Genomic DNA, 27,970 nt, shown 5'->3' on the forward strand with positions numbered 1-27,970 from the left:
CACATAAATCCAGTATGGACGACATATATATTTGGGAGATCCGCTGCTGTTATGTAAATCATGTGTAGCCCTAAATTGTCGATTTCAACTTTTCGTGTCATCTGCGCATATTTACATGATAGACTGAGTTCTTCCTCTCTAGCCGCAGCGACGATCCGCCCTTGCATACCAAAACATACCATCCCCTCTAGTCCGCACTTATCATGATGTCAAGATTGAACGATCAAATTGCAGAGCCAAGATGTAGAAGCGCCTTCTCCCTCATGAAGTATCGTGATTTGTTGTGTGTCGCCATTATGCAGTAGGCTTTCGCAGCTCGTTTGACAATCCTTCCATGCGAACATTCCCAGACTCTGAGGCTGGAGTAATTTACAGCGAAAAGTAAGAAGGCTTAACAAATTTGCCCGTTTATGTTTCACTTCTGCATAGTGTTACACAAAGAACGTATGTTGGTGCCTAGAAAGAATACGTACATGCAGCCTCTTACGCCAAGTCGGACTAAACCAGGACAGATCTTACATCTTTTAGTCGCAGCTTCGACTTCAATCTCATACACTTTTCAACCTCATTTATCTGTCAGTCGTTGCCACTAAGCATATAGTTGGGCTTGAATCAGCTGGAACATTTCTAAAAATGTGAGAAGTGATCAACCCTAGATCTTGGGAATTTTTGCTAACATGCGGAGTTTCGCCTAGCAACTCTCATAGCAGAGAGTCGCAAAATCTCTCATATGTGATGGTTGGGTAATCGATAACTCGATATTGATCATAGATGAAGCAGACATTCATTCTCTAATTACAAGCGGAAGCTTTTCATTGAAAGAACCGTATTATCAAATATACAATCTGGTGCGAGAGCGCCGACCTTTCTAGTGCTTGAACTAAAATATCAACTTGAGACTTTGTTTCCGTCATCGAAAAGGGAGAGAGCGGGGCCCCAACATCTCAAAAGCCTCAATAGAAGAAGAAAAGGATCTGCATGCAGGTGACAGACCTGATTCTTTATGCTCAAAATTCCACAACTTTGATCAGCAGGCTCAACTACAGAATATTAAGAACGCGGCAGAACTTGCCGTCGACAGGTAAACTACACCTTTTGATAGAAAAATGCTGTGACGTTTGGCTTTCATGCGCTGGCCACAATACTCCGAGAAGATTATCTGCTTGGAATGTCTAGCACCGCTGAATAAAGGCTTAATGTCTATATAAGAGTCCCTTCTCACAACAAAACCTGATTTTCGATCATCAATCTAACAACATATTGCAGACTTACTTCAAAGTAGCCAAATATAAAAGCTTCATCATGCAGTTCAAGCTTACATCACTCCTCATTCTCCTGCCCCTTTCCCTTGCACTACCCGAGCCGATTGCGGAGCCAGTTCCAGAGGCTGGTTTCAAAGAAGGAAGCGCCGTTACACCCCGTGATGGGCCCGATACACTCATAGCCCGCGCTTGCTCCTACAACACTGGCTGTACATCCCAAAGCGGAGCCAGTGCTGGAAAATATTGCGGTTTTTGTACCCAAGTACGCGGAACGTATCATGTCGGTGACATCTATCAGTGAGTAGTTTCCCTTTCCATTTGCCCTTTTAGTACCAGGGCTGCATGTTCAAATCTTTCTTGCATAGCACCAAGTGATCTGTAAATGATAATAGTTGCTAACTTCGGCTTTTAGAGTCAATGGTGGCTCTGGGTCCTCGAGCTGCTGCAGTTATGGAGCAAGCTCGGCATGTGCTGCACGTTGGCCAGCTGTCAGCCCAAAGTAAGTGAAATTCATGTAAGAATTTATACCAAGCTGATAATTCTAGTGTTCTTGTCAAATGCGCCAACAATGGTAGAGGATACTAGCTGAGTGGAGGCCTTTGATTAGCTGGAAAGCTCACTCTTTTTCCTGATCTAAATTGCGAAGTAGACTGCCGAGCAGACTTGGAGGTTTTGCTTTACCCACAGTCTTTTCTTGTGGAGCTTGCGAATGAACGTTCCAAATCTATGTATTCCTTGCGTTTTGTTCAATGACATTCTTTTGGTATTACGTAGCCATAACCAATGAAACAAAGCTCTGTTGAGTACCCAGAATTACGGAGCCATTGCTGTTGCTAAAGGGCATCCGTACCAACATTTGAATTCAATGCTGTGAAGCATCTTGCTTAATGTTGCATAAGAAGGAGCTGTTTTAACAGAGAAACAAACATAGAAAAAAATTATTACAAGAGAGTGCTGGTGAGAGATTGGCTAGTGTACAGGCCACACGACAGGCAAGTGCAAGTAAACTCAAGAGACAAGATGCAGGGAAGAATATCTCCAAACCAAACCTTGACGCCAGCCGCCCAAGTATGTTAATGTAGACAATCAGTGAAAAGATGGGTGGATGTGAGGTTCGCACTAGAATTGTAGAAATTATGCTAGGAAGCCTGAACAAGAAGACGTGAAGTGTCGCCATCGAAACACTTCCATCAATCCGGCAAACTTTCCATTTTCGCAATTCGCGAGCGTAATCTTCAAGAATATCAAGTTGAGTTTTGAACTGTGAAAATATAAGAACCTTTGCGTATGTATTTGCCTCTGAGAAAACATGTACCCAAGAAAGATACATGCTTTTGGTTTGTGGAGTTTCTCCGATTGTGTTGACCTGTCTAGACAAACGAGAAGAAAGGGGAGGGGCGTGTGAAAAGTGGGCCGAATTGGTCATCGATATCAACAGTACAAAAGTGGGTCGTCAGCCTTGCATTGAAGGCTGCCGAGCTCGGCTTCAAAATATATTTCTAACCCCTCCAAGATTCATGACTCTTTATAATTAAGCAACAACCACATATCACAATGCCTTCTCGTACAGATTCCCCGTTCAACTTGCAGACATGTGCTCGACCTAATATTCTTGCATTGGAGCCATATCGCTGTGCACGAGAGTCAGTGTTCTACAATCCCATCTATGTCTGTTTACTGACTCATATTCTCATTTAGTGATTATAAAGATGATGGAACAAACATCCTTCTCGACGCCAATGAGAATGCTTACGGCCCATCTCTTCCAGACAGCGTTACTTCGAACCAATCCCTCAATTTCCTTGGGCTGAACCGCTATCCCGACCCTCATCAACATCCTCTCAAATCTCTCTTATGCAAATTGCGCAACACCCACCATCATACCGATTTGCCCCTCCACCCTCTCAACCTCTTTCTCGGCGTCGGTTCCGATGAAGCAATTGATGCTCTTCTCCGCTGCTTCTGCACACCCTCAGTCGATTCTATTCTCGTCTGCCCGCCAACTTATGGCATGTATAGTGTATCTGCGCAAGTCAACGATGTAGCCCTCGTTAAAGTGCCATTACTACCAGCTCCTGAGTTTGGTCTCGATGTTCCAGCTATTCTTGACACACTGTCGAAACCACAACCAAAGCCCATCAAGCTCATATACATCTGTTCGCCTGGAAACCCTACTGGATCCTTAATTCCAAAAGAACAGATTGAGCAAATACTGTTACACAAGACATGGAATGGTATAGTGGTGGTCGATGAAGCATATATAGATTTCTCACCTGAGGGATCATCACTTGCAGAATGGGTGAACGAGTGGCCAAATTTAGTGGTGTTGCAGACGCTGAGTAAGGCATTTGGCTTAGCTGGTATCAGACTTGGTGCGGCGTTTGCTAGTGTTGAAGTTGCGGCATTGTTGAACAACTTGAAGGCACCATACAATATTAGCTCACCTACAGAGGCTCTTGCTTCTCAGGCGTTGAAGGAAGACGGATTGTCAGTCATGACAGCACATAAAGAGAAGATTGTGGAACAAAGAGAGCGGTTACTAAATGAATTGCCAAAGGTCAAGGGTGTGGGGCGATTCAGAGGTGGCGTAGCCAGTAATTTCTTGCTCGTGGAGATTTTGAATGAGAATGGGCAGCCTGACAACGAGGTTGCAAGAAAGGCTTATGAAAGCTTGGCAGAGAACAGGGGAGTCGTGGTTAGATTCAGAGGAAAGGAACATGGCTGCCTTGGTTGTGTGAGAATAACAGTTGGAACGGAAGATGAGGTAACGAGGTTCTTGGGACAAATTGGTGGAGTTATCAAAGAGGTTTGGAAAGGTGAGGGAGCGAAGGTAGAAAGCGCTGAGGCAGAGCAAAAGAAGGAAGTGGCAGCTAATAATATCTTGGCATAGAAAAGAAGGATAGAAATGTAGAAATGATATAGATACCATACCTTGTTTGGGAATTCGCACATCTGGTAACACAAATTCTCCAACCTGACAATCCTGTGGAACTAAGTTGCACAACTACGAGGATAATGTAGCCATATTCTGTAAGGCTTTAAAGCAGATCTCGCATTTGAAGTTGCCCATTTCCGCGATATCTGGGTAGGAACATTTCAAACCGGGGATAATTACACATCTCAACCATACATGATTCCAGATTCAAACTAATGATATCCTCTCAGGGGCTCCGAATTTTTAGAGGGGGGCAAGCAGCATTTTGAGCTTTCTGAGATCGGGGAAGTTGTTGAAGCTAAAGTTTCCGAGGCTACTTGACGTTATTAAGTTTTTGCTCTTCAGGAATAGCACGAGGATTGTATGGATTCGAAATTTGCAGTGGATTGTGGGATAGTTGGCTTTGCATAAAGCAGAGCCGGGTCAGTTCCATGCACCGGATGTAAAAGAGACCTGATATAGTACGTTTCCATTAGTTCATTAGGTCATGCTAACGAAACTAAAAGACAGTTCTAGACACTCTTATTATCATGTTGACGTCTCATGACTGTAAAAGACAAATGAAATTTTGAAAACCACTTCTCTCAACTGACATCCCATCCACATGCAACGGCCACCTTGATACATTATTAAACCTCCTAGGATCTGATTTGAAATTGGAGAACTTGTAAACTCTCCTCTTGTAGGATCACCATTCATCATACAATCAATTAACCCTCCATACCATTTCCTGGAGACGAAGCGAAGAGAACAGTGGAAAACAAAAACAGATGTGACCACCCAATTGTCGGTATGTGGCATTGTATATACGTCAGGAGGTTGAAATATACCACATCATACTTCTTTTCGTATCCAATCTTAGATATTTTGGTGTTTCCAAGAATCCTAGGGTAGATAACAACTCACAAGGAAGGACGACTCAGCATATAGTCCATGCCAAGCCATTTCTCATGGTTAACTCCATACTCTCCCTCACAATAATCAGCAACAAATGTATAATAGGCCTCTTCGTCTGAGATCAATTCATCCAGCTCATTCTCAGCGAGACCCCATTCTTCTTCCGGCAAATCATCTTCGACTAACTTGGGTGTATCATCATCGGCGTCGACGTCACCAAGTTGACCAGCAACCTTAGCTGGCTTAGGGCGATACTCCTCGCATGGGGGGTGTTGATAAGTCACACCTGGTATATGAGGAAAGTTGTTACACTCGCAACGTTGATACTGACCCATGTGTGATAGTTTACCATCACGAGCCGCTCCCACAACCGAAACGGAAGGGACTCTCCAAGTACAAGTCAAATCCCACTTCACGTCTGTAAAACCTCTGACTATTTCGTGAGCCCCGCAGAAGGCGCAGAAAACTGGAGGGTGAAGGCGTATATTGGCAGGAATGTCGTGAAATGTAATTTCCCCTTTCTGATAGGGGTTAATATCTTCAACAACCACGTATAGTCTCTTCAAGGAACTGAATCTGGCGAGTACATTTGATGTAGCGTGACAGAAATATTCCATGCTGTTGGCTGAAAATCCCTCGGGTACGTCAAAATAGATCGAGTTGACAGCTACTCTTGTAATTGATTTCAAATCCTGTCTTCCTATTCCCATCTTACCAAGCGGACCAATGCCAACATGTTCAAACCAACCGTTCTCCTCATATTTATAGCCCGTAAGCCAGTCGAAGAAGTAGACAACATCGATATCATATCTCATGTAAATATTCGCCGGGTAGGATGGTGTTGGAAAGCACAAGTTGTAGACTTTTTGTGCAAACGATCTGGCTTCTCTATTCTAAGGAGTTGACTTGTTAGCAACATTACTATCATGATATTACAGGGGATGAGCAGGGTACTCAATAGTCCGGACGGCAGTCCAACAATCAAAAAGTTTAAAACATTGATTCCCTTTAAGTATCGAGCTTATCTCAGGCAATGAAATAAATTTGATTATTGGATCATATTTTAATAATGGATTTGTGAAATTGACAAGTGAATATTCGAAATCCCAAAATTAAAATCCTAGATTGAGCTGCAGTCCGGACTATTGGAAAAACTGGGATTAAGCATCTTGACGATGGCTTTTCCGGATAACAAAACACAGGATATGAAGACAGATCAAACTTACTGTGTGCAGTAGAGAGGGTGGTTTAGAACGGAACGATAAGTACTTGTCCTGGTCTATGTCGTAAATTACATCAATGATTCGGGCTCCAGGTAAGGTCCATCTCCATATCATTTCGCGTAACTCAAAGGACAGCTTCTGAAACTTTGGAAATGTGCCAGGAATTACTGGTAAGACCGCATTTATTGATCCAGGTTGCATAATTCCTTGAGATGAAGAAGAACTCATTCTCGCCTATGTAGTCCAAGATGAGAATTAAGATCGGTGCTTTGAAGAAAATGAAGTATTTGTCTGTGGTCGGTAGTTGTAAAATTGGTTGCAATGTCCACGATCTACAATAAGAAGGGTGTTAGTGGATATTGCTAGCGAATGAGATGGGATTCATACCTTACTTGCAGAGAGAAATGACAAGAAGATACCAGTAGTATCGTGGTGTCGGACGAAATATTCTCAATGTTATGTGCGAGATAATAGCCCAGACGTTGTCTGTGTGAGAAGAAGGTTGCAATATGCTTCAAGTGGTGTAACTAAGGAGGACTGTCGTTGAAGCTTCTTTATCATGTGTAGAATAAGGTAGATTGCTTCTTTGTGCTCTTGGTGTAATATGTCCAATTCACAGTATGATATTCTTCAGATGAAACATAAAAGTCTCAAGCTAAAGTCTGCGATGGTATTTCGACTAGGAGATGGTTGTCAACTGGTTGTTCTCCGAACCTTTTTGTTTATCGAGAGAATCAGATAAGGTAATCAAGTCAACCTCGAACATATAAACAATTCCCAATCAAAGTAAATGGACTCGAAGAGAGAAGGTGCATTGGGTCCGTGCGACATCAAATAACAAACACCAACTTCCTTTTCCTAAAGACCTTCAACTTCAATCCACTTTTACCTTTTTTCATTGTCAATTTCTACATCTCGAGATGATTTCTGCAAAAGAAAGTCGACATGAAAGTGCGTGGGAGGAAGAAGCTTTACTAGAGCTTCTCTTTAGAGCACCAGATTTAGTAACTGATGATGATCTACTAAACATATCTTTGAGCAACTTAGCTAAGAATGTGAACGATGAATCACCAGCTTCTTTGATCATGAGAATATATTGCCGATGGCTCGAAGTCCATCGAAGAAGCTCATTACAACTATTTAAAGCTTGGCCAAACACGATCAAACAGTGGGTGGAATCATTGGAGCACCGTGGAGTTGACAAGGAAGCAGTAATCGCACACGTTATAGATTGGAAGAAATCCAATGGTCCTTCCACGCTCAATGGCCCGAAAGGATGGATTGAGGAGAAGCACCTTCCTTCCGTTGATGAGATTGAAAAAGTGTTTAATGAGAGATACGGCTTAAACAAAGATAAACCTTCGGATAAAGGATACTCTGACAGAGGTGAGTATCGATCGGACAAGCCCTCGAGTAACTCGGATCTCGGAGGCAGCCGTTCAGAGTATATCCCACCGAGTTATATCTGCAATCGATGCGGGAAAAATGGTATGAGCCCCTTTTGAGATACACTCTAATGATAAAGGTCTTCATCTCTACCATGAAAATCGCATACGAGAGCAAGTAATGACTACTAACATTGAATAGGCCACTTGGTCAAAAAATGTCCAACAAATATGGTGGATAATCATGATCAAAGCACAATGCGGAAGAATGCTGATAGATTTTCAGGATCCTACTTTTGACAAAAAGCCACCGGGGTCGTACAAATGCTCGATTTGTAACAAATTCGGAAAGCACTGGTATTCCCTATGCCCAGAGAACACCAAAAAAGACTCCATCACCCAAAAACGTCTGGCTGCCGGGATGAAAGCCAAAACTCAACAAAGAACCTTGGATAAGAGAGACGACTCTAAGGCAAGGCAGGGGGGGATGTCAAAATCAAACAATTTCGAAAACGAAGGTGCGGAGTGGGATTCGAGTCAATGGCGAGGTGAAAACTTGGAGACATTTAAGAAATCTAGTTCCTCTAAACGAGAACAAGCAATGACTTTAGATGACGATATCGATCGAGAGCCAGAATTGCCAACTCGTAAAAACATGCTTGAACAACTTGCCGATATCGAGGAACGCATACACAGAGCCTCCGTGGCTATGGCAGAAGATACCGGGATGTCAATGGAAGGGGTAGCAGAAGTGACTGGTGTGTCGATCTCCAATGTGGCCTCTACCATCATGGCAGCTAATCGCAAGCGTGCTCGCTCCATGGAAATGAATGATATTGATTACAAGGAGCATCAACGTACCACCAGACAAAAAGTTGAATATGATGATAGAGAAGAGCTGATGCAAGGTGTTGATGACACAAGACCCTTACACTTGGACACTGAAAGACATGACGCAGATGCTAGGGGAATACTCAAGGAAACGGATCCCTACACCGCAGAATTTGAGTTGAGCCAAAAACTTCCAGTCAGAAAATCGACAAATTCAACCGAGAATTCTGTGCAAAGCCCACTCTCTGATATGAACATGCGCCAGCGAGAGGTTTCATCTATGGATACTTCTAGCGAAGATGACATCCGAACTCCTGTGGATGATATGGAAGCAGGGTGTGACTCGCCACGGGTTCGTTCAGACACGCCAGAGAAAATCTATTCCGATTTTGTTAAGAGCCTAATTGCAAATCGAACAGAAGGTCAAATTGTAAACCTGAGAAGAAGACGTCGCACAGCGGTAGAGCTATGGGATGAAGACGACCAACGTCGCATGGGACAATTGGATGTGTCAACATCGTAAGTTAAATACCCGTTGTCCAAATGGGAGTGTGAGATAATTGTATTAACAATCATCAGATCCCGACAGAGCTCTTCTCCATTGTCTTCCGCTTCATCAATGGATTCAGATCATACCTTTGATTCACCTGGCCGAGTTTCAAGTGAGATTCCTTACTTCATTCTTGACAAAAATACGTCAGCCTCCCCAGGTTCCGATATTGAAATGCAAGAGTAAACATCCGGGGACCATGGACATGTTAATGATGGTAACACCTCGACGGATGCTGCGGGCGATCAATCGTTGTAACGACAGCTGTTTTTATATGAAGGGAGTTTTGAAAATTGATGATACGGCGGATGTTGAAAACAATATAAGCAGCTACTTCGCAAAATCTGGGCTGTTTATTAAAGTCTGCACAGACTTTGACAATCATTTTGCTTTTATAGTAGCTCTTTGATATTGCTGTTGTATGAAAGTTGGTAATTAGGAGGTATGGTACACTGAGTGATAGGTGACAAGAGAAGAGCGTTTTAGCTTGCTATTTGTGCAAGGAGAGAAACATATGAATCACAGTACCTCAATAATGGTGCCACTCGCGTGACAAATCTAGGTTTTGACTGTAACTTCGCCTTGCGCCAGTTTTTATGCCTGCAGTTGAACTCCTAAACTCCTAGCTTTCCCTTTGGTATCGACTGCTACTAACTGCTTACTGCCATTACTGTTGGCTAATTTTAGTAGACCAGCCTCTTATGTTTCCGCAATCATTCCAATTTATCCAGATGTTCCAACCTCGTCAAAACAACTTGTTTACTCGTCTCCTCAATTTCCCCAGCCAAAAATACTTCATCTAATATGGCGTACACCTATTATCGCGAAAAATCAGTACTATTCTATTCCCCTTTCATCTCCTCCTTGCACTCTCTAATCCGAAATAGTTCCCTCGGAGGGGAAACATACCTTATAAAAATTAAAGACCAAATCCAATTCACACACATTCCCAAAAAAGCTATCGAGCACCTCGACAAAAAAATGTATAGCCTCTAAATACGCCAACTCATTATCATTCGCATCGACGCACGCGCAGAAGAACAGTCCCGCATAGCGACGATAGACAATTTTATTATTGCGAAACTCGACGAAATTCGATTGGTATTTTTGATCGCGGGGCGCGACGAGTCGATGCACCTGGTGCATTGTTAGATTGATGTTGGGAAATAGGGGGGAGAATGAATGTACTTCGCCCTTGAGCTTGATCTTCTCTTCATCGTTGTACGGAGCGTACCATTTCGCGAGCCGGGTTTTACCTCTGTGTATAATGGAACATGTGGTTAGGGATGAGCGGGGAGAGGATTGGGTACTGGTGATCGGAAGTACTTACTGGCGGTTTTGTATTAGGATGAAGGAGAGAACCATTGTGTAGATGGTTATGGAGCTTGGAAGGGGAGATGGTGGTGAGGTAAGGTTATGGGAGGTCCGGATATTACGGTGGTCGAGATGTGATCGTGGGGCGGTTTTAGTGTAGTTTGGAGTCAAACGAGAGATACAACACAACATCTAGGGGTAATTTACGAACGTCACTTCGATGGAAACACATTCTACAATTATATTTTTCCGCTTGATGTTGGTCTAAAGTACACTTTGGGTTCTTCATATATGGTATTATACTTACAATCTGCTTTGATCTCATATGATCAATTCCCAATCTCAAGTTCGAACAACTGCTTGGGAATGAATAGAGCCCCTTTTTGATCATTTTTGAGTTCGATTCATTGCGGACAGTTTTACAAAGCAGTTGTGAAATTGAATTTCGGATTTACATAGGTATTTCTTTATGAGTTACATACCTATTCATGTTTATCACACTGAATTGTTCACTGTAACATCCAAAATGATAAATGTTACTTCAAACAAGAGTTGCAAATAATTTGCTCCAACCATAGCAGGATAGTTGAACTAGATGGCGTTGGGCAAACACTAAATTCTGCTGGATTATAACGGCCTTCATTCTCTGATGTATTTCGTTGTTATTCCGGCTATTCCGCTCTGTGTCATTGGAGGAAGAAAGTAGCTTTTCTTTAACGACAGAGATATCTCGTCGCAAGTTGCCCGAGTCTGGCATGAGCATGGCTCTCTCTCTCTCTCTCTCTCTCTCTCACACACACACACACACACACACACACACACACACACACACACACACACACACAATTACGTGTCTATACTGCAAGCTCGCAAGTGTTGCAAACTTCTAGCTTTCTGAGCTTTTGCGTGGCATTGATCGCGAGCTAACTCATACTCCAAGCTCTGCCACTCTCACCATTGTAAATCTCATCAAAGTCTTTTGCGTCGTCAGACTCTCAAGAAATTCATTTCTACACTTTTCAGGTACTTTGAAGCACGAGGCCTACATAGCTCAAAATCCGGTGAAACATTGTTACTACTTATGCTCAGCTTTTTCAAAGCGCATTTGATGGCAGCCGCTTGGATGACAAATTTCTCTCGACTTAGAAGTATGTTGTAGATTTCAAGAAATGTCTCCCACTGTTGTTGACCAAGACATTCCAGAGGCTCAACAGGAGCTTCACACATATCTTTTTAGCAAAATGTAATTGCACCGATCCTCCAGAAAACATGCAACGTTCACTAATCTCTTGCATATTTCCAGTCAAACTCTCTCTTCTCTTTGCCATACAAGTCCAGGATTCGTGGATCTAAACTTTCTAATATAGGACTACGAGTTCCACTATGAGGACAAGAAAGCTCTCTGAGAGGTCGTGTTGTAGTTCCAGATGGACATGGGCTCCATGAGTGATAGTTCCAATTAGCAATCAGCACCAAGCACCCTAGAATTCTTTGAATGAATGCCCTAGACTTCGCGTCGTCCTCATGCACGTCAGTTAACCCATAACAGCTCTCAGTATGTCGACGAATCACCTGAAATATTAAGCATGTAATCAATAACAGCGCCTGAAGAGATTGAAAGATTTTAGTTAGAATTCTTCAACTGTTTCCTAGAAATTTCGTATCCCAAGCAATACCAGTCATCTCCAAAAAATAAAACAGACATCCCAAATTAAAAACTCTGCAAGAATAAAACAACAAGCAAGCCACTTCTTGCACTATCATTGTCACAGAACCTTCTACCCTCAACTCCCTCGCCCCCTAAACATTCCACCAGCTCAAATACCATAAACCCGTAAAATTATTCGCACTCTCCAATTCCAAGTTCCAACTACCTACCCACACACACAACGTATCACCTTCTCTCTTGCACGCATGTCCTCAAATCCCGTACCGTACACTTATTTATTATAGTTGGTAGGTCGCTACCAGGCCAGATATACATAAACAGTATATATATATGTATATATATATACCATCTCCATTTCAGATCCGTACCATCACCAACATCAACCTCAACCCCAATTCCACAAACACACATAGCAATCAGAGCCTAATAAATAGGTACTAACCCGTTACTCTCAACATCCATCATGACGTCATCTCGTTTTCACAAAATGACTTTCAGGGTATTCACACCTAGAATGCCTTGCCTGGGTCCACACACACACACACAACTGTCTAGTAGCTATCCTCATCCAGAATATCCCAAACAAATCAGAGATTCCAATATAATGAATATGTAACATACCTACATAACATACCTATATAATATATCTACCTACCTACCTACCTACCTACCTACACACTTACACACTCACCCATCTAGAATCCCCCCGCGCACCACCACAAACCCAGTAATCCCCATCCCCATCCCCATCCACATATCCTCATCCTCATCCCCATCCTTCATCCCCCATCCACACATCAAACATCACATCAACAATCTCCAAACCAAACCACTCCAAACCATTCCAAACCACTCCTTCTATCGATTTCAACAAATCTCCAATCAAGCTCATCAAGCTCATCAAGCTCCTCAAATAATTACAAACTAGACGCTTATGAACCAGCACATACCACATACCACATACCACATACCACACACCACCCACCCCATTGCCCATCCCCCCCAAAACCCAAAACCCAAAAGTCCCAATAATTCCCAAATGCCCCCCCCCCCCCTATATACAAAATATCCATTTGCACCTACACCTACACCCACACCTACATCTACACATACATCTATACATCCAAAAAACAAAACACCTTCAAACCACCCACCAAAATACCAATACAATACACACAAGTTCCAATCATCACCATCACCATCACCATCACCATCTCCATTTCCAAACCCATCACACAGCCCTCACTATCACTCACCACCCAATTCCCCATCTACTCTACAATTACATCATATCATACCCCATCATATCATATCATACCCCATCATATCATACCCCATCATATCATACCCCATCATATCATTTCATACCCCATCATATCATTTCATACCCCATCATATCATTTCATACCCCATCATATCATTTCATACCCATCATATCATTTCATACCCCATCATATCATTTCATACCCCATCATATCATTTCATACCCCATCATATCATTTCATACCCCATCATATCATTTCATACCCCATCATATCATTTCATACCCCATCATATCATTTCATACCCCATCATATCATTTCATACCCCATCATATCATTTCATACCCCATCATATCATTTCATACCCCATCATATCAAATCATAGCTTCCAATCCCTCCAATTCAGACCCCCAACTCATCAAGTTTCAAGAATTTCAGATCCTAAATCTCATAGGGATGAAGTGTTTATGCCCAGCTACCTACTTGGATACTATCCATGATATAAGACAAGATGAGATTTCGCTTACCAGAACAGCAGAGGAGAGAACGCATTATGAATCACAATACCAGGAGTAGGGCATTTCGGCGCCAGCTTACTGTTCACTGACCGGTAACAAAACAAGTCAAGGTATGCGAGCTCGTGAACATGTCAAAAATTGTACTCTAAACCTCATCCAAACCTCGAAACTACTTTAATGCAGAATTAAACACATTCACAAAAACTAAAGATTTTTAAATTTTTCATTTTAATTTGGAAAAACGCAAAAAGAACTATAATGCCCTTCCTATGTCCGTAAAAAACGCAAACGCTCCTTATAAAATATCATCAATAACCGTAACGTCATTCCTACCCACCCATTTCACTCCATCCCATCCATCCATTAGAAGATACCCACTTGGAACCAACCAAAAGGCAGCGACCGACAGAACTAAAGAAGTCGCACAACTAAATCAAAAAGTAAGAGAAAAAGCTTCACAGACAACAAATTTTGCCGTGCATTTCGTGCTAGTCCCTGTATTTCCTTCACCGGATCTCGTAATATGGTAATTGTCGTATGCATATCAATCTGCGTGATTCTCGCTGACTCCTTGTGTTTCTTCAGCTAATACCATGATATAACTTTTTGCTTTTGTATCTCGACCCCTCAACTGAGGATATATTGACCTCTCTTATGAGAGTTGTGGGGAGTCTCCTTTCCACGATGTGTTGCATTTGCGGTACATTTATGCAGCAATGAGTGGCTCCTCCTCAGCAGCAATTCCGGATTTGAACTCCTCCTTTGGGGCTGTTGGGAAATCTTCCTCCTTGATACCGTTGGTCTTGGCAGTTGGGGAGGCGACTCTGCTAGCTTCTGGAGATCCGGAGCGGCTTCTAGCACTTCCGATCATTTCTTGTGCCTTGTGAGCATACTCTCCAGCATATTGCTTGGTGGTCTCAGCAACGTGGGAAGCGTGTTGACTAGCAAGTTGCTTGACTTGTTCGGTTTGTTGGTTGACAATGCTCGAGATTTGAGCAAGAGTGTTGTCGATGAGCTCCTTGTTGGTCTTATAGACAAGTGGGGAGATGAAGAGAACTGAAGTAGCGATGAGAGTGAGACCCCAGAATGGAATGAGCTTAATCAAGTAGTAGGAAATGAAGGATCCGATCAAGGCCTGTTTAAGTCAGTACTTCATATTTTATGGCAAGGAATTCGAGGAATTCTTACAGTGAGGGAAACAAATACATTCTCGGCAAAGAGAACACGTTGTGACTCAATGACGAAGAAGTTGATAAGTTCATGGACATCACCGAGTAAGCTATCGAGAGTCTCTTTGGAAACTGTGTAATACTTCTTAGGTCTGAATTGAGAAGTGAGTCCATGCGAGAAAGCTAGCTTTCCAAGACCTTCTGCGAGAACAGTCACAAACAAAGTCATATATGTAATCTTGAATGAATATCGGAGGATGTCAAGATATCTGGCGGCGAAGATGAATGCAACGGTAGAAAGGTATGCGATTCCAGATGCACGAGGATTCTCCCACGATAACAAGTTGTAGAAGAAGGAATGGTAATGTGTGAGTTGTTGACCGGTAGCTGTTTGAGTGGTAGGGGTGGTGCGAGAGCTTGCGAGGTTGGAAAACTCGGCTTGAGTCTTTTGATGTTGGTCTCGTACATTATCTGCCATTGGGCCTATGGAGAAAATGTCAGTATTGTGGATTTTAAGGATATGTCATGGGAAATCATCAAATTATCATACCGTTCACGACACTTTGAGTGAGAGGATGATTTCCAACAGCGTTGGCAGCTGCAGATGCATCTACAATTGATTGATTAGTTTATTTCCTGTATTGATCTCATTGACTTCATTGTGCGAAGTTTTGAACTGTTTCATTATTAGCAATGTAGACTTTGGTGCGATTTATTTGATAGATTGATAGATATAGCTTACCTTACTGTCATACACTGTATTCTTTGCGTTCTCCATTGTGCTGGTAGTCCCTTCAGTGGAAGTTGTACTGGCGTTGGAGGGAAAATCGGACATAATATGTGTAGAAATTGATGGTTGTGTGTGGAAGAAGGGAAACGGTCGAGGAAGCTTTTGATGATAAGCTTGTGATGGAAAGGTGGTTGATTTTTGTTCGATGGTGCGATGTCTTGTGTTGATGTTGTTGTTCTGGAGGTGGTGTATCCTTTGAAGTTGTGACTGGCAAAGGCTTTTTGTTTAAAAGAAAGGCAAAGGACTAGGTAGGATAGATAGTCTTTCACGGTTTATTAATTGAATTGCAATTATGACGAAAGCTGGCAAGAAGAAGACCGATCGATTCTTTTGTCCTTTTCTTTCTGACCTACGAAAAGCTGCAGTAGTGGGTTGAGAAATGGGAAGAAAGTGGAGTCAATATGGTCGCACTTGCACAAGCCAAACAATTTCTGTGGTAGAGGGAAGAGCTTGATATGGAATTTATTTTTGGTCCTAGTGAGAGCCAATGGGGTTTAGCGTTGAATGAAGCACGCGAGCAATCCTGTTCTGTTATGCTTTGCCATGGGAATTGTTTGGAATTCAAGGTTATGGATGGGCTTGTACAGTACCTGGAGAGGTAGGAACGGAGTAGGAACGGAATAGGTACGGAGCAGGCACTCTACTCTACACGGGAGAGTATTCTGTAGGGACCTGGGTAGATGGTAGATAGACATTGGACATTGGATTGGACATTGGATTGGACATTGGACATTACCTAGGTAAACATTGGATTGACAGACTGGACACTACCTACATACAGTAATACCTACCTACAAACATACAGTAACTGGCTGGTCAGTGAATTGTCCTTTGGATGGATGGGGCACGTCATAATCGAAGCGCCACACTACAAAATCTGGTACATGGATACGCACGGTTACAGGATTACAGACTGATTACAGACGACTAGGTAATTACTACGGGTACGGGATACCATTTATTAGACCGGACCATACAATGAATGTCATAATACAATAACAGAAATACATCCATCACTAATCACACTCCATATATACCTATCTAGGTAACATCTACACATTCCACAAATTACACCTTATCATTTACATCTTATATCTTCATGATTCATGATTCATGATTCACTTCCCTCCCCATCTCTATACCAATAATTAACAGCATCGTGGTCTTTTCACTACCTCCCTACGCTATTCTGCTGGAAACAGAGACACATCTAAAATCACATCGACGCCCTAGTCCATATTTCTACCCAGTCGTTCCCTAGTCATTACGGATACCCATCATGCAGACTCGCTCGCTTGCTTGCGTGGGTGTCTCTAATTGTCCATTGCTCTCACTCACTCCAGCTGCTTTGGCTTTTGCTTTTTCCTTTTTGCATGTGATTCTTATCTCTCGCCTTGATGAATCATGCGAATCAAAGTTCCAGTCCCGGTTTCTGTGGCTGTCACACAATATCTGCTGATGACGGAGATGGAGGAAAGGAAGAACAAGATGACTTTGAAGATATTGACTCATATATCGTCTACTGTACCAACTTTTCTTTCTTACATTCCTTCACTTATCTGTCCTCTGTAAACAGTTGAAGAAACTGGAAACCTACCTACACCTACCTACCTATCGTCACTTACATGAGAAGGGGCCAGATCCAGTAAGACATGGGATGAGGTGGGGGTGTTCTAGCTACTAGCCATTGAAGCACAATGCGTCACATCTTTCAGTATCCACCAAAGCCTAAGAAGGTATCTCATTCCCGTCTTCATTTTGACTTTCCTATGCCCAACCAATTACATTGATATGAATCAATTTCATCCTTAGGGTTTGCACATTCTCATACCCTAATGTTGAAATGCTTCTCTTTTCTATATCGCTGCCATCCAAAATGGAAACATAGGTATCCATCGTTTCCGTGAAACCTTGGTGGCGTGTGGATCAGGGTACAGAGAGCAGTGAGCACAGTTCTGGAATCTCAACTGATAAGGATTCCGTGCCCCGCGAAGGATCTTTTGTGGGTATGTATGTATCAGTCAGATTATCGTACACCATCATGAAAATACCATGATAAAAATACTCTCTCACATGTAAGTCGGGTACCCCACTTTCGGGCCACCCCCCTTTTGGGCCACTTTTTATACCAAAAATACACCAAAAATGGAATTTATAACTTTCTTATTTATAGATAGAATTTAATGAAAATTTATACATATATAATTTAAATCGATTTAAGCTTATTCTGAAATTTTTAGATTTTTAGGATTTTTCTGTATTGAAAACTAGAGCTTCAAAATATCGATTTTTAAATTTATATGGGAATCACATACAAATTTAATTTTTTTATAAAATCATTAATAACTTTTTAATAAAAATTGTTAAAAATAAACTATAAAATTTTATTATAAATTTATAATATGTTTAATATAAGAGATTCAGAAAAAATAGAAAATTCCTTATAAATAAATATTTATAGGGGTACCCTCAAAATGACAGGGATTATTTATACTACTCTAAACTCACTGTATACTATATTTCTATATCTATTAATTTTTTCGAATTTTTTTTTGAATTTCTAAATAGATTCAAGTTTAAATATCTCAAAAATATATATGGTTTTCTTTTAATAATTGTTATTCAAAAGTTATTAAAGATTTTAGAAAAGTTTTAAATTTATATGTGATTCCTATACAAATTTGAAAATCGATATTTTGAAGCTCTAGTTTTCAATACAGAAAAATCCTAAAACTCTAAAAATTTCAGAATAAGCTTAAATCGATTTAAATTATATATGTATAAATTTTCATGGAATTATATTGAATATTGATAGAGATATTAATAGGCCTAAAAAGTGATTTTTGGTGTGAAAGGGTGGCCCAAAACAGGGGTGGCCCGAAAGTAGGGTAACCGACTTATATTTGAAATCAACTTATCTATCTCGATCATTCCAAGGCTATTAAAATGAGCATCTTCGAATGTTTTACGTCTGCCCCCTGAGGAGTATCATAGACCTAATGATATATCGTCCATTGTAGCAAATTTCTTTCCTTAAGGAATTTACATGTCTCTATTGATAACCAATTGACCAATTGTTGGTTAGGCACGTGCTCAAGATTCACGAGGTCGAGGAAACAATTCGTGGCTGTCCCAATGAAACACCACCTGCTTGCTGACCAAAAAAATCATAGAAGTATTCTATTCATTCTATCGACTATCACTTCAAGTGATTCTAAGTTTGAAAAGCACATAGGGTCCAAAGAAACAAATTGCTATTATATTCTAAAATACAAGCTAACACAGAAAACAACCAACCAACCAACCAACAAACTTACAACAAATCCCCAATCCAAACCCCCAAATTCTCAATCAAGACATGCGATTAGGATATGCCACCACCTGACTCATGACATGAGTACACAACTCACTACTCTGTCCCACCGTCTGCACCGTATTCCAATCCAAATACCCATAAACCCACTCTCCGGGACTCATCAGCGCCGCAGGCGTATAATTCGCACAATGCTTCACATAGATCAAATCATCCAACACAGCGACATCGAAGCCCGCAGTCGTCATGGGGACCTCGCTCAAATTGCACAGAAAGGCAACGGTACCGTGATAATCAGGGTCATCAAATGCACCACGTATCGCCGACACGGTATCTTGGTTCGGCGTCATGCCGATCCCGAAACAGGGCCATCCTGGGGAGATGGTCGCGCAGGTGCTGGTGGTGTTGGTTTGGAGAATGGAGCGCGCTCGGTCGGTCGCGGTTTCGGGGAGGAATCCAGCGCCGCAAGTTGCGGTGGCGGCGGTGGCAGAGGCGGAGAAGTCGGCGGTGAGGGTTCCGGTTGTTTGGATTGTGCTGCTGGAAGATGTAGTTGATGAAGTGGTGGAAGATGAAGTGGTGGACGAAGTAGTGGAAGAGGAAGTAGTAGATGATGTCTTCTTAGTAGAACATAAAGAGGGCGATAACGAACAATCCGTCTCTTTCGCCCTTTCCACTATCGCAACCGCAATAGCATTGCCAATAAAGGCAAACAGAAACACCCTATGAAGTCTCATCAGGTAGCTTTCAGAATGAAATCTTTCACAGCACAAGGTAAGTGATACGGTCCGTAAACTCAAAAGAAATGAGAAAAACAGAAATCAAGTATCGATCTCAAGAATGTGGATACATGAATAACAAGAATCGATAAATTGTCAGACGATAAACAGAGATCTACACAGCAAGAGTTTATGTATGAACCCTCCCTTTTTCTTCTTCAAATATGTTGGACCACTCGGTCAATACACAGGCGCGGTCATATCTCGCGTCGCTATGTAGAGATGTGTACGGATGAGGTCGGGATTTGGGTATTTGATGTCGCAAAGCCTTGCGAGAGACCTCGCGTCTTGTGTGTATTGCGCTTTCGGCATTCTAGATTTTGGGAATACGTACCTAGTACGTACCTTGCTTTGAGGGGTTGCTGGTGATGGGGGGGTTTTTGTTTGGAAGGGAGATGTGTAGGTAGGTGTACTTACTATTCGATATGTGAATAGTTCTTTCTATCTCCTAACTTTGAATATACATATATATATCATAACCATACCAAACCATACCAAATCAACACGAATCTCCAAACCACCAACAATTATTTCATTTCATTTTTTATTTTTTTTTCGTTCTGTACATCCACCCACCCATCCACCCATCCATCCATCAATCCCTCACAAAATTACACAATTACATAATATAAGATTACAATAGGTACTCATCATCCAATTACCCAGTATCCAACTAAAAGGTCGCAGGATCATATTAAGCGCCCAATAACTGCGAAAGGATTAGCAGAATCGTAGGTGTTTATTGGAGTGGGTTAATTGGGATGGAATGGGAAGGATGCGGATATTGGATGGGGGATTGGGTGGTGGAAATAGATCATGTGAGAGACACGTGTTTGTGTGCGCGGGTGTGGTTTGGAGGATGGGAGTATGGAGGATGGGGTTTGGAGATGGGGGTTTGGAGTTTGGAGTTTAGAGTTTGGATTTATGAAATTCGATCTTTTTTCCTGGATATTGATATTCTATGAGTTGTTTTGATTGAGAGGGGGGTTATCTAAAATCATATAAAGTAAGATTTCGTAACTTGATATATGTCGAGATTCTAATCCAACTGCTCTCTTGTCCAACTCCTCTCAAAGCAAAGGTCTAAATCGTACTCTCCTTAAAACTCCTCAGAAATGGGATTTGTTTTGCAACTAGCCTTTTGAAATGACATTAATTGACTTGATCTATATCGAAAGCTTTCTCTCCAGCCCCTCAAAGCAAAGGTCTCAACGCTTCCGCTGTATCAATCACACTCTCCTTAAAACTCCTGAACCTAAATCCCATTTCCCTCTGTGCCTTCTCTCCACTCACACGTGGTCTCTCCGGGGTCGATTCTACTCTCTCTACTTTTCCCGTTTCCTTATTGTATCCTACATAACCCTCTCCGGGATTTCCAACCACAATCTTCTCAAGAGCTTTCTCATCTCCCTTCTCCTTGAAATACTCCCGCAAAATATCAGCCTGCGACTGAGGGGGCCCAGTTCCCAAACACGCGATGTAGCGCTCCCCGTCTGATTTTTCAGGGTGTTCGTACGCCCAGATGTGCATGTACGCTACATCGCGCACGTCTACGGAACTGCCGGTACCGGAGGCAGGTGAGATGGTTTTGGTGGCGCCGGAGAGCATGTTGTAGATGGGTTTGAGGGTTTCGTTTAGTTTCTCGCCTGTTTCGGGGAGGGATACTGGGGGTCCGGTGACGAAGGCGGGGTGGATGGTTGTGAGTGCGAAGGAGGGGGATTTTTCGGTGCGGAATTTCCAGACGGCGGATTCGGCGGCGCTCTTGGAGGCGGCGTAGAGAATTCCGGCGCTGGAGGAACGGTTTTCTTGGAGATCTTTTTGCGCTTGGGTGAGGTAGGAAGTGGCAAAGTCGCTCTCGGTGAAGGTGTAGGGGTCGGTGCGAGGATCTACGACGGTGATGACGGAAGAGGTTACTACTACGGTTTTGAGTTGGGGTCCGGCTTTTAGGGAGGATTGAAGCAGAGTGTTGGTGCCGTCTATGGCTGGAGTGACCATTTGGGCGTAGGTTTTGAGACTGAAGTCTATGGGAGATGCGGTGTGGAAGATTCCATTGACACCTGGTATATTGATCAGTCTAATTCAGTTCAATTCAGATCGACCGTTTAGAGTGAGGAGAGTGAGGAGAGTGAGGAGAGTGAGGAGAGTGAGGAGAGTGAGGAGAGTGAGGAGAGTGAGGAGAGTGAGGAGAGTGAGGAGAGTGAGGAGAGTGAGGAGAGTGAGGAGAGTGAGGAGAGTGAGGAAATTGAGACTTACCTTTAACAGCTTCGTCGAAAGCACCAGAAATTGTCATATCGGGTACCTCGTATATCTTCACTCGATCAACATAAGGTGCATAAGGACCTTTGAGCAGTGGTTCTGCACTAGAGATACGACGAGTGGTGCCGCGAATTGAATAACCGGCTTGCAGAAGGTGAGAACCTAGGACACTGGCTATGTAGCCATTGATGCCAGTTATAAGGACTGTCTTGTTGTTTGAGGATGGAATTGCCATCTTGAAGTAGGGCATATATGACTGTTATTGAATATATAAATGATTGACTTATGGAAATAACAAGTAATGAAGAAAACTACTTCTTTTGATGCTTGATATCCTTATATGCTCTTGATAATATGAAGTTGAACTTTAATTGAAAGAAACTGTCCTACATGATGGGTCTACTTGACACATATATATACCTGTTCTCCTTCTCGAGGGCTCCATACAAAGCACAAGATGACGAAACCGGTCACGTTACTAAGTCGGAGAATAAAGATCAATATTCCTGCCGAAAAACTCTTTTCCGATATACAACTTTATATCGTCAAGCTTAGAAATCCATTGTGGAACCGTTATGAACCTCGGAATGATATTGTCCCATTAATCCACTTCGGAGGTTTTGTATTTATGTCTCTACTCCGTATCTGATCATGATCAGTAATCGGAAGCCGAGAAGTTAAGATTGACATAACCGGGGATGAGTATTACGTAGGTCAGACTGAAAAATATGCTTGCTAGATGCTGATTAATCAATAAGTTGCAAGAGAAGAAATCTGAACATTTCTTCAACGAGAGAGGACAGAAAAAAATCAGATGTGCAACAAAACATTTGTGTCAGACTAGGCACGTGAGCGGTCAAAGGCTTATCTTCTTAAAAGAGGGCGGTGTATAATTTTGACGGTTTAAAACAATTCCACAAGAACGTCAAATCCATTAGAATTCACAAATCATCAACTTCACAGTCATGAGTACTACTAAACTCATCCCCTCACGCCCTCTATTGCGTTATCTCAATGAAAAGATATCCAACACCTCAGTACGCCCGTTCTCCCACCCAGTAACCCAGCAGTCATCTACGAATTCATTGCGCCGCTCCATCCTACTTCGCCTTCCACAACAATGTCGCCATATTATGTTGTCACGAATCGCAGAAAGGACAAAACATGGTAAATTGCAAGCCGATAACCATAAAATTTTGGATTATGTCAAGACATCACTCTTTTCTGAAACAGATTATCAATCGCAAAAGATTATATTATGGGCAGAAGCGGACAAAAAGCCTTACAGCAAGCCACACACGTTTATCGGCGTAATGACGATAGGCGATGCAATGAAAGACTACCTGTGCAAAAGAGAAGAAGCATTATTGGACCCGGGAGAAGGGACGAGCTGGATGCTGGTGCCTAGAACTGGGTTCCAAAATATCTCAAGGGGAGAGCGTCATCAGCTGAAGAAGATAGCTGAACGTCTTCATGATCTGGGAGCGACCGACGTTGACGAATACATTTTGATCAAACGAAAATCTTTCATGGTGCCAAAGCCCGGGAAAGCAATGAAAACTAAAGGAGGTCGTGGCAATGCGAAACTTATAAATTTGACAAAGGATGTTACGGGCGATAACCTGAGCGTGATGTTGGCAAAAGCTTATTACTTTTTAGAAACACGCAATTACAATGCAGAGTTTCACATACATTTCGCGAAAAATCTCAAGTTCGGCGAAAATGAGATGTTTCAAAAGATGATGGAGATGCCCGGTGGCTTGGCTCTACATCCTCAAGTCATTCAAAGCCAATTGCCTAGTAGTTCCCGGATCAATATAAAGCCTTGGAGTAATGGAAGAGAGCTTGTATGGGTTGTAGGGAGAAATTCATCACGTCAGCAAGAGAAACTGGTGTTACTTGCTAGGGATAATCTCGCTCAGATGAAAGGAACTCATGAATTTGTAATTCACAGGGGGAAGGAGATGAAAAAAGATAGGAACTGGAGATTGAACCAAGATAAACGAGAGATCGAAACCTTGAAAAAAGAAGGCAAATCTTTCGATCACGTTCTTGAACGACAAGAGGAAATCAATGCGCGTGAGGGCGGTCTAAAATCAATGTTTACGGAGGTGAAATTGGCACGAAGACAGAAAGAAAAGGATAGGAAAGCACGAAGGATTGAAGAAAGACTTAGTTATCAAGCACGCGGGCGAGCCATGTTGGCTGGTCGTTTGGAGCGAAAGAGAACATTGAGGACACGTTGGGAGCGAAGGAAACAAAATCTGAGAGCAACGGAGAGTCAAAGAAAAGAGCGCGATGCGATGAGAGCATCTTTCCTAGCTCGGAGGAAAGCGATGAAGGCAGAACTAAAAGCCGAGGCTATGATAGGCACCGTGAATTATTATTCGCGATCGGTACAGATAGGAGAAAAAGGGGTGGAGCATAACGGATCAGGTGCGAGAAAAATACGACTAATTAAGTTTAAGGAGACAGCAAGGGATGTAGCGAAGAGAAAATCGCTTTCGCGATCTCCACATCCTGCTGCACCGACTGCTTTGAGAATTGAAAGACAAAGGTCACTGAGTCAAAGAAGAGCAATTAAAGTGAAGGCAAGAAGGGAGTTGGAGTTGAGGAGGAAGAGGGCAAGCCCTATTCGGTCGAAATTTGAGGATATGATTTAGAATTTGGAAATGGTATAAATATAGACGTGGAAAATTACATTATGATACCTTCAGTTCATAATCTCTATACTTGCTCAGGGTGTATTTCTAAGAGCCAAGGCTTGTAGGACTAAAAGGATAGGTAAGTGTATTGTTACACGAATTTAGACCAAATTTGCGAAAATTACGTCCCACCTTGTCGCATGAGAGGGACATATCACTTTGACATCGCGAGGATTTTGATGGCGGTTTCATCTGGTGTTATCATCAATTTGATGGGTTGTAATTCGAACTTTGGCTATTTAAATCGGTTGTAGGTGGAGTCATTTTTTTTCTATGCCAATGGCAAGCATGAGAACACTGCCACATAGATTCCTGTAGTTGGGATTGGCCGAGTACTCTGTTGATGCGGCTGTGCTTACTTTTGATCCCACGTCGCGAAACGACACAGTCCTCGGGCTCGTCCTCGAAATGTCTTTTCGTTCTCGCAATTGATTTCAATTTATATTATACTTCCTTTCGTGCCAAACATAATTATTTCACGAGCTTAGAAACAGATCTTGTCTTTCAACACCATACTCATGGCAGAAATTGGCATTATTGCCAGTGGCATGGGCGTAGCCTCGTTGGGGCTTCAGCTCATGGACGGCGTTAGAAAATTGAAACAATTCTGGGACGAGGTGAAAGAAGCCCCCGAAGATATCCAATATGCCCTTGAAGAGCTCGATGCACTAAGTCTGGTTCTTTCCGATATCCACACATCCAATTCAAATCTGCCATCGATTCCTTCGGCTACGGTCACAAGGTGCTCAGAGCTTTGTCGCCGTGGAACAGATATCCTCAATACAATAGTGAAAGACCTTAATGTGGCTATCTCCAAGCGACGCAAGATTGGCAGCGCGAAAGTGGTGTTGAAGAAAGACACACTCGATAAATTTCGGAATCGGTTGAGGGATGCGCAATATATGCTTATGCTCTCTCGGCAGACATACTCGGACGCACTCCAAACGGAATACCACAAGCTTCAAATAGAGGCAGTTGAAAGTCATGCGAATCGTCAACTGCAAGGAATAGAGGAGCTAAAACTTTCCGTTACCCGTTCCGCCAATGTAATGTCTAGTACCCTGCTTCAATCGCGCGATACTGTGGTTTATGATTATGAGACGAAGAGACCCATGAGAGGTAGAACACGAACGAAGCTTGATAGAAAGGCTAAATGCTTTCAAAAGAAGTTCAGAACTCCTCGGTTGTTTTCATCCTCGGGCTATACTTGGGATTTCTCTGGGTATCAAGCACCTTCAGGGTGGACATTCAACTTCCGACAATATTATACAATCAATGGTGATTCGTTAACTTGGAGATGTGTATTTGATGGAGACGTATCTGGACTTCAAGTATTGTTTCAGAGTAAAAGGGCCACCCCATTTGATAGAGTACTTCATGGCATGACATTGCTTGATGTATGTATTAAAAAAATCCTTTTTGAGAGTTGTCATAGTCTAATTTGCATAGCTAGCTAGTAGCCGTGAACAGTATGATATTTGCCGTCTTCTACTTGATCAAGGAGCAGATCCAAATGACTCTTCCAAGACGTATGTACTCTGGCCTTTACAGCATACACGGCTTCAAATAATCAGTTAAGGCAGATCTGCGTTATCATACAACGTTCGCCGGTCCTGCATTAGCGCCTCTGGGAACAGTGTGCTGAAGCTACTGTATCCAATATCCGAGATTCATAATCCATTGCAAGATATCTCGACCTTTCATGTTGATCTTGACACTTTATCTTTGCTGCTTCATAAAATTGATCCGACATTCAAAGAGTGGAGTTTCGAGGAGAGGATGATGTTCGCACTGAAAGTTTGTAACTTTACTATTTATTGTAGTACAGCTGGTATGATATCACTAATGCTTCACGAAGACCAATTGAACGAAGTTTGCTGCAAGATGGTTTTCGGAAACCGCCCTGAATATATTAGCAGAACTTTTTTATCAATTGAGCTTGATTACGTTGCAAGTGTCATATTTAGTTGGTTTAGAAGAAATAGAGACTCGACTATATGCTCCGACTCAACTCAGCTGATAGCTAGGAAAGCAGAATTTGGACCGAGGGGTCGATTTTCAAATGCAGAATGTTTTACATCAATCGAGTTGATAGAACGCCTCATTGCCAATGGTTCAGAGATCTTCCGCGGAGGACTTCTACCTTGCTTGTTGAGTGGAAATACTTGGACTTCCCCCCATGTTTTACCCTACTCAGGGATATGCCCAGTTTCTGTGCAACTCTGGCTGGAGATACTGCACGACTCTGGCACTGATCTACTGAAATACGGCAAAGTAGAGCATGACCATTTCATGGATAGGGACTCTGAAGATTATAGTCACAGTATCTGCGATACTACTTCTAGATGGAGGTTGTTCTTCGAACGAAAAAGGAAGATGAGGAATGGGAAATCTCACTACATTTTGGATAGGGGACATCTGATAAGCTTTGTCTATGGACCAGCTATCGAGGATTGGAAGTTCTGGTATTCCTGGGACGAACCGCGTCGGAACTACTACCAAAACTTCCGGGACTTCTGGGAACTAGTTGATCATCCAGAGAGAGGGATGCCTGGGGCTTGGGAGGATTATGAATTAAATTTCACGTGATCTGATAGTAGAAGAGCACTTCAATGCGGATGATATAGGAAGGGTGATTGGTGAATGGGACTAAGCCCCACGTTTTGTGCTATGGATAGAGTGTGGAAACAACTTCTTTTGTCAGGACTCTTCAAGATGCAGATTAATGAAGATCTATTGGCTACTAGGTGTATCCCTCGCTGATTTAATATGCTACCATCGATACATTGCATCTACTGTATTCTCCTGGCTGATCAGCCTAAAACATGTATGCCATAATCATGAGCTTGAGCTTGAGTCAGATGCTGAGGTGGAAAGAAGATTGAGATGAGCGAATTCCTATTGAACAATAATTCTGGTCCTCACAAGGGACGCTCTCGAAACCTTCATTCGTGAATCGAAAGTTGATCATGGCAGGATGAGTTATATATGGTAGCATACTATAGGCATTATCCCGTATACTGAAGAATTTGAAGCTCAAAGCTGACTTGACGCATATAATAGTCACACAGCCAGAGAAATACCGAGAACTGTCGAGATGAATGTTAATGCATTG

General features: G+C 42.4%; 10 protein-coding genes across 10 annotated transcripts; 5 read left to right on the forward strand and 5 right to left on the reverse strand.

Annotated features, from left to right (window-relative positions):
• Window positions 1–1,302: 1,302 nt before the first annotated feature.
• EAE98_004446 (uncharacterized protein) lies at window positions 1,303–1,847 on the forward strand (the record flags this gene model as incomplete). The annotated part of the gene is made up of 3 exons (XM_038952066.1): window positions 1,303–1,559; window positions 1,675–1,761; window positions 1,808–1,847. 3 exons carry the CDS (start codon window positions 1,303–1,305, stop codon window positions 1,845–1,847), a joined length of 384 nt encoding a protein of 127 aa, XP_038811602.1.
• A 969-nt stretch (window positions 1,848–2,816) lies between these two features.
• EAE98_004447 (uncharacterized protein) lies at window positions 2,817–4,152 on the forward strand (the record flags this gene model as incomplete). The annotated part of the gene is made up of 2 exons (XM_038952067.1): window positions 2,817–2,905; window positions 2,961–4,152. 2 exons carry the CDS (start codon window positions 2,817–2,819, stop codon window positions 4,150–4,152), a joined length of 1,281 nt encoding a protein of 426 aa, XP_038811603.1.
• A 947-nt stretch (window positions 4,153–5,099) lies between these two features.
• EAE98_004448 (uncharacterized protein) lies at window positions 5,100–6,545 on the reverse strand (the record flags this gene model as incomplete). The annotated part of the gene is made up of 2 exons (XM_038952068.1): window positions 5,100–5,987; window positions 6,321–6,545. 2 exons carry the CDS (start codon window positions 6,543–6,545, stop codon window positions 5,100–5,102), a joined length of 1,113 nt encoding a protein of 370 aa, XP_038811604.1.
• Window positions 6,546–7,237: 692 nt separating this feature from the next.
• EAE98_004449 (uncharacterized protein) lies at window positions 7,238–9,269 on the forward strand (the record flags this gene model as incomplete). Its single annotated transcript, XM_038952069.1, has 4 exons — window positions 7,238–7,805; window positions 7,905–7,936; window positions 7,989–9,052; window positions 9,113–9,269. The coding sequence occupies 4 exons, from the start codon at window positions 7,238–7,240 to the stop codon at window positions 9,267–9,269; spliced, it is 1,821 nt and encodes a 606-aa protein (XP_038811605.1).
• Window positions 9,270–9,796: 527 nt separating this feature from the next.
• Window positions 9,797–10,448, reverse strand: EAE98_004450 (uncharacterized protein; the record flags this gene model as incomplete). Its single annotated transcript, XM_038952070.1, has 4 exons — window positions 9,797–9,898; window positions 9,993–10,220; window positions 10,272–10,341; window positions 10,414–10,448. The coding sequence occupies 4 exons, from the start codon at window positions 10,446–10,448 to the stop codon at window positions 9,797–9,799; spliced, it is 435 nt and encodes a 144-aa protein (XP_038811606.1).
• Window positions 10,449–14,000: 3,552 nt separating this feature from the next.
• EAE98_004451 (uncharacterized protein) lies at window positions 14,001–16,535 on the reverse strand. The gene is made up of 4 exons (XM_038952071.1): window positions 15,763–16,535; window positions 15,566–15,625; window positions 15,035–15,498; window positions 14,001–14,981 (listed from the first exon to the last, which is right to left on the reverse strand). The coding sequence occupies exons 1-4, from the start codon at window positions 15,848–15,850 to the stop codon at window positions 14,553–14,555; spliced, it is 1,041 nt and encodes a 346-aa protein (XP_038811607.1). The 5' UTR covers window positions 15,851–16,535; the 3' UTR covers window positions 14,001–14,552.
• Window positions 16,536–19,156: 2,621 nt separating this feature from the next.
• EAE98_004452 (uncharacterized protein) lies at window positions 19,157–19,852 on the reverse strand (the record flags this gene model as incomplete). The annotated part of the gene is made up of 1 exon (XM_038952072.1): window positions 19,157–19,852. The coding sequence occupies one exon, from the start codon at window positions 19,850–19,852 to the stop codon at window positions 19,157–19,159; it is 696 nt and encodes a 231-aa protein (XP_038811608.1).
• A 1,236-nt stretch (window positions 19,853–21,088) lies between these two features.
• On the reverse strand, window positions 21,089–22,385 carry EAE98_004453 (uncharacterized protein; the record flags this gene model as incomplete). The annotated part of the gene is made up of 2 exons (XM_038952073.1): window positions 21,089–21,951; window positions 22,148–22,385. The coding sequence occupies 2 exons, from the start codon at window positions 22,383–22,385 to the stop codon at window positions 21,089–21,091; spliced, it is 1,101 nt and encodes a 366-aa protein (XP_038811609.1).
• Window positions 22,386–23,115: 730 nt separating this feature from the next.
• On the forward strand, window positions 23,116–24,813 carry EAE98_004454 (uncharacterized protein; the record flags this gene model as incomplete). The annotated part of the gene is made up of 1 exon (XM_038952074.1): window positions 23,116–24,813. The coding sequence occupies one exon, from the start codon at window positions 23,116–23,118 to the stop codon at window positions 24,811–24,813; it is 1,698 nt and encodes a 565-aa protein (XP_038811610.1).
• A 443-nt stretch (window positions 24,814–25,256) lies between these two features.
• EAE98_004455 (uncharacterized protein) lies at window positions 25,257–27,877 on the forward strand. Its single transcript, XM_038952075.1, has 3 exons — window positions 25,257–26,252; window positions 26,305–26,384; window positions 26,439–27,877. The coding sequence occupies exons 1-3, from the start codon at window positions 25,374–25,376 to the stop codon at window positions 27,442–27,444; spliced, it is 1,965 nt and encodes a 654-aa protein (XP_038811611.1). The 5' UTR covers window positions 25,257–25,373; the 3' UTR covers window positions 27,445–27,877.
• The last annotated feature ends 93 nt before the right edge of the window (window positions 27,878–27,970 follow it).

The sequence above is a fragment of the Botrytis deweyae genome (genome assembly GCF_014898535.1).
Source record: "Botrytis deweyae strain B1 chromosome Unknown BDEW_008, whole genome shotgun sequence".
NCBI classification, from domain to species: Eukaryota; Fungi; Ascomycota; class Leotiomycetes; order Helotiales; family Sclerotiniaceae; genus Botrytis; species Botrytis deweyae.

Excerpts from the sequence above, each read along its gene's own strand:
- EAE98_004451 (XM_038952071.1), bottom strand. The coding sequence starts at position 15,850 with ATGTCCGATTTTCCCTCCAACGCCAGTACAACTTCCACTGAAGGGACT. Across the intron at positions 15,626-15,762 it reads AAAGAATACAGTGTATGACA|ATGCATCTGCAGCTGCCAAC; the intron begins GTAAGGTAAGCT and ends AATCAATTGTAG. Across the intron at positions 14,982-15,034 it reads ATGTATTTGTTTCCCTCACT|GCCTTGATCGGATCCTTCAT; the intron begins GTAAGAATTCCT and ends TGACTTAAACAG.
- EAE98_004455 (XM_038952075.1), top strand. The coding sequence starts at position 25,374 with ATGGCAGAAATTGGCATTATTGCCAGTGGCATGGGCGTAGCCTCGTTG. Across the intron at positions 26,253-26,304 it reads ATGGCATGACATTGCTTGAT|CTAGCTAGTAGCCGTGAACA; the intron begins GTATGTATTAAA and ends TAATTTGCATAG. Across the intron at positions 26,385-26,438 it reads CCAAATGACTCTTCCAAGAC|ATCTGCGTTATCATACAACG; the intron begins GTATGTACTCTG and ends CAGTTAAGGCAG.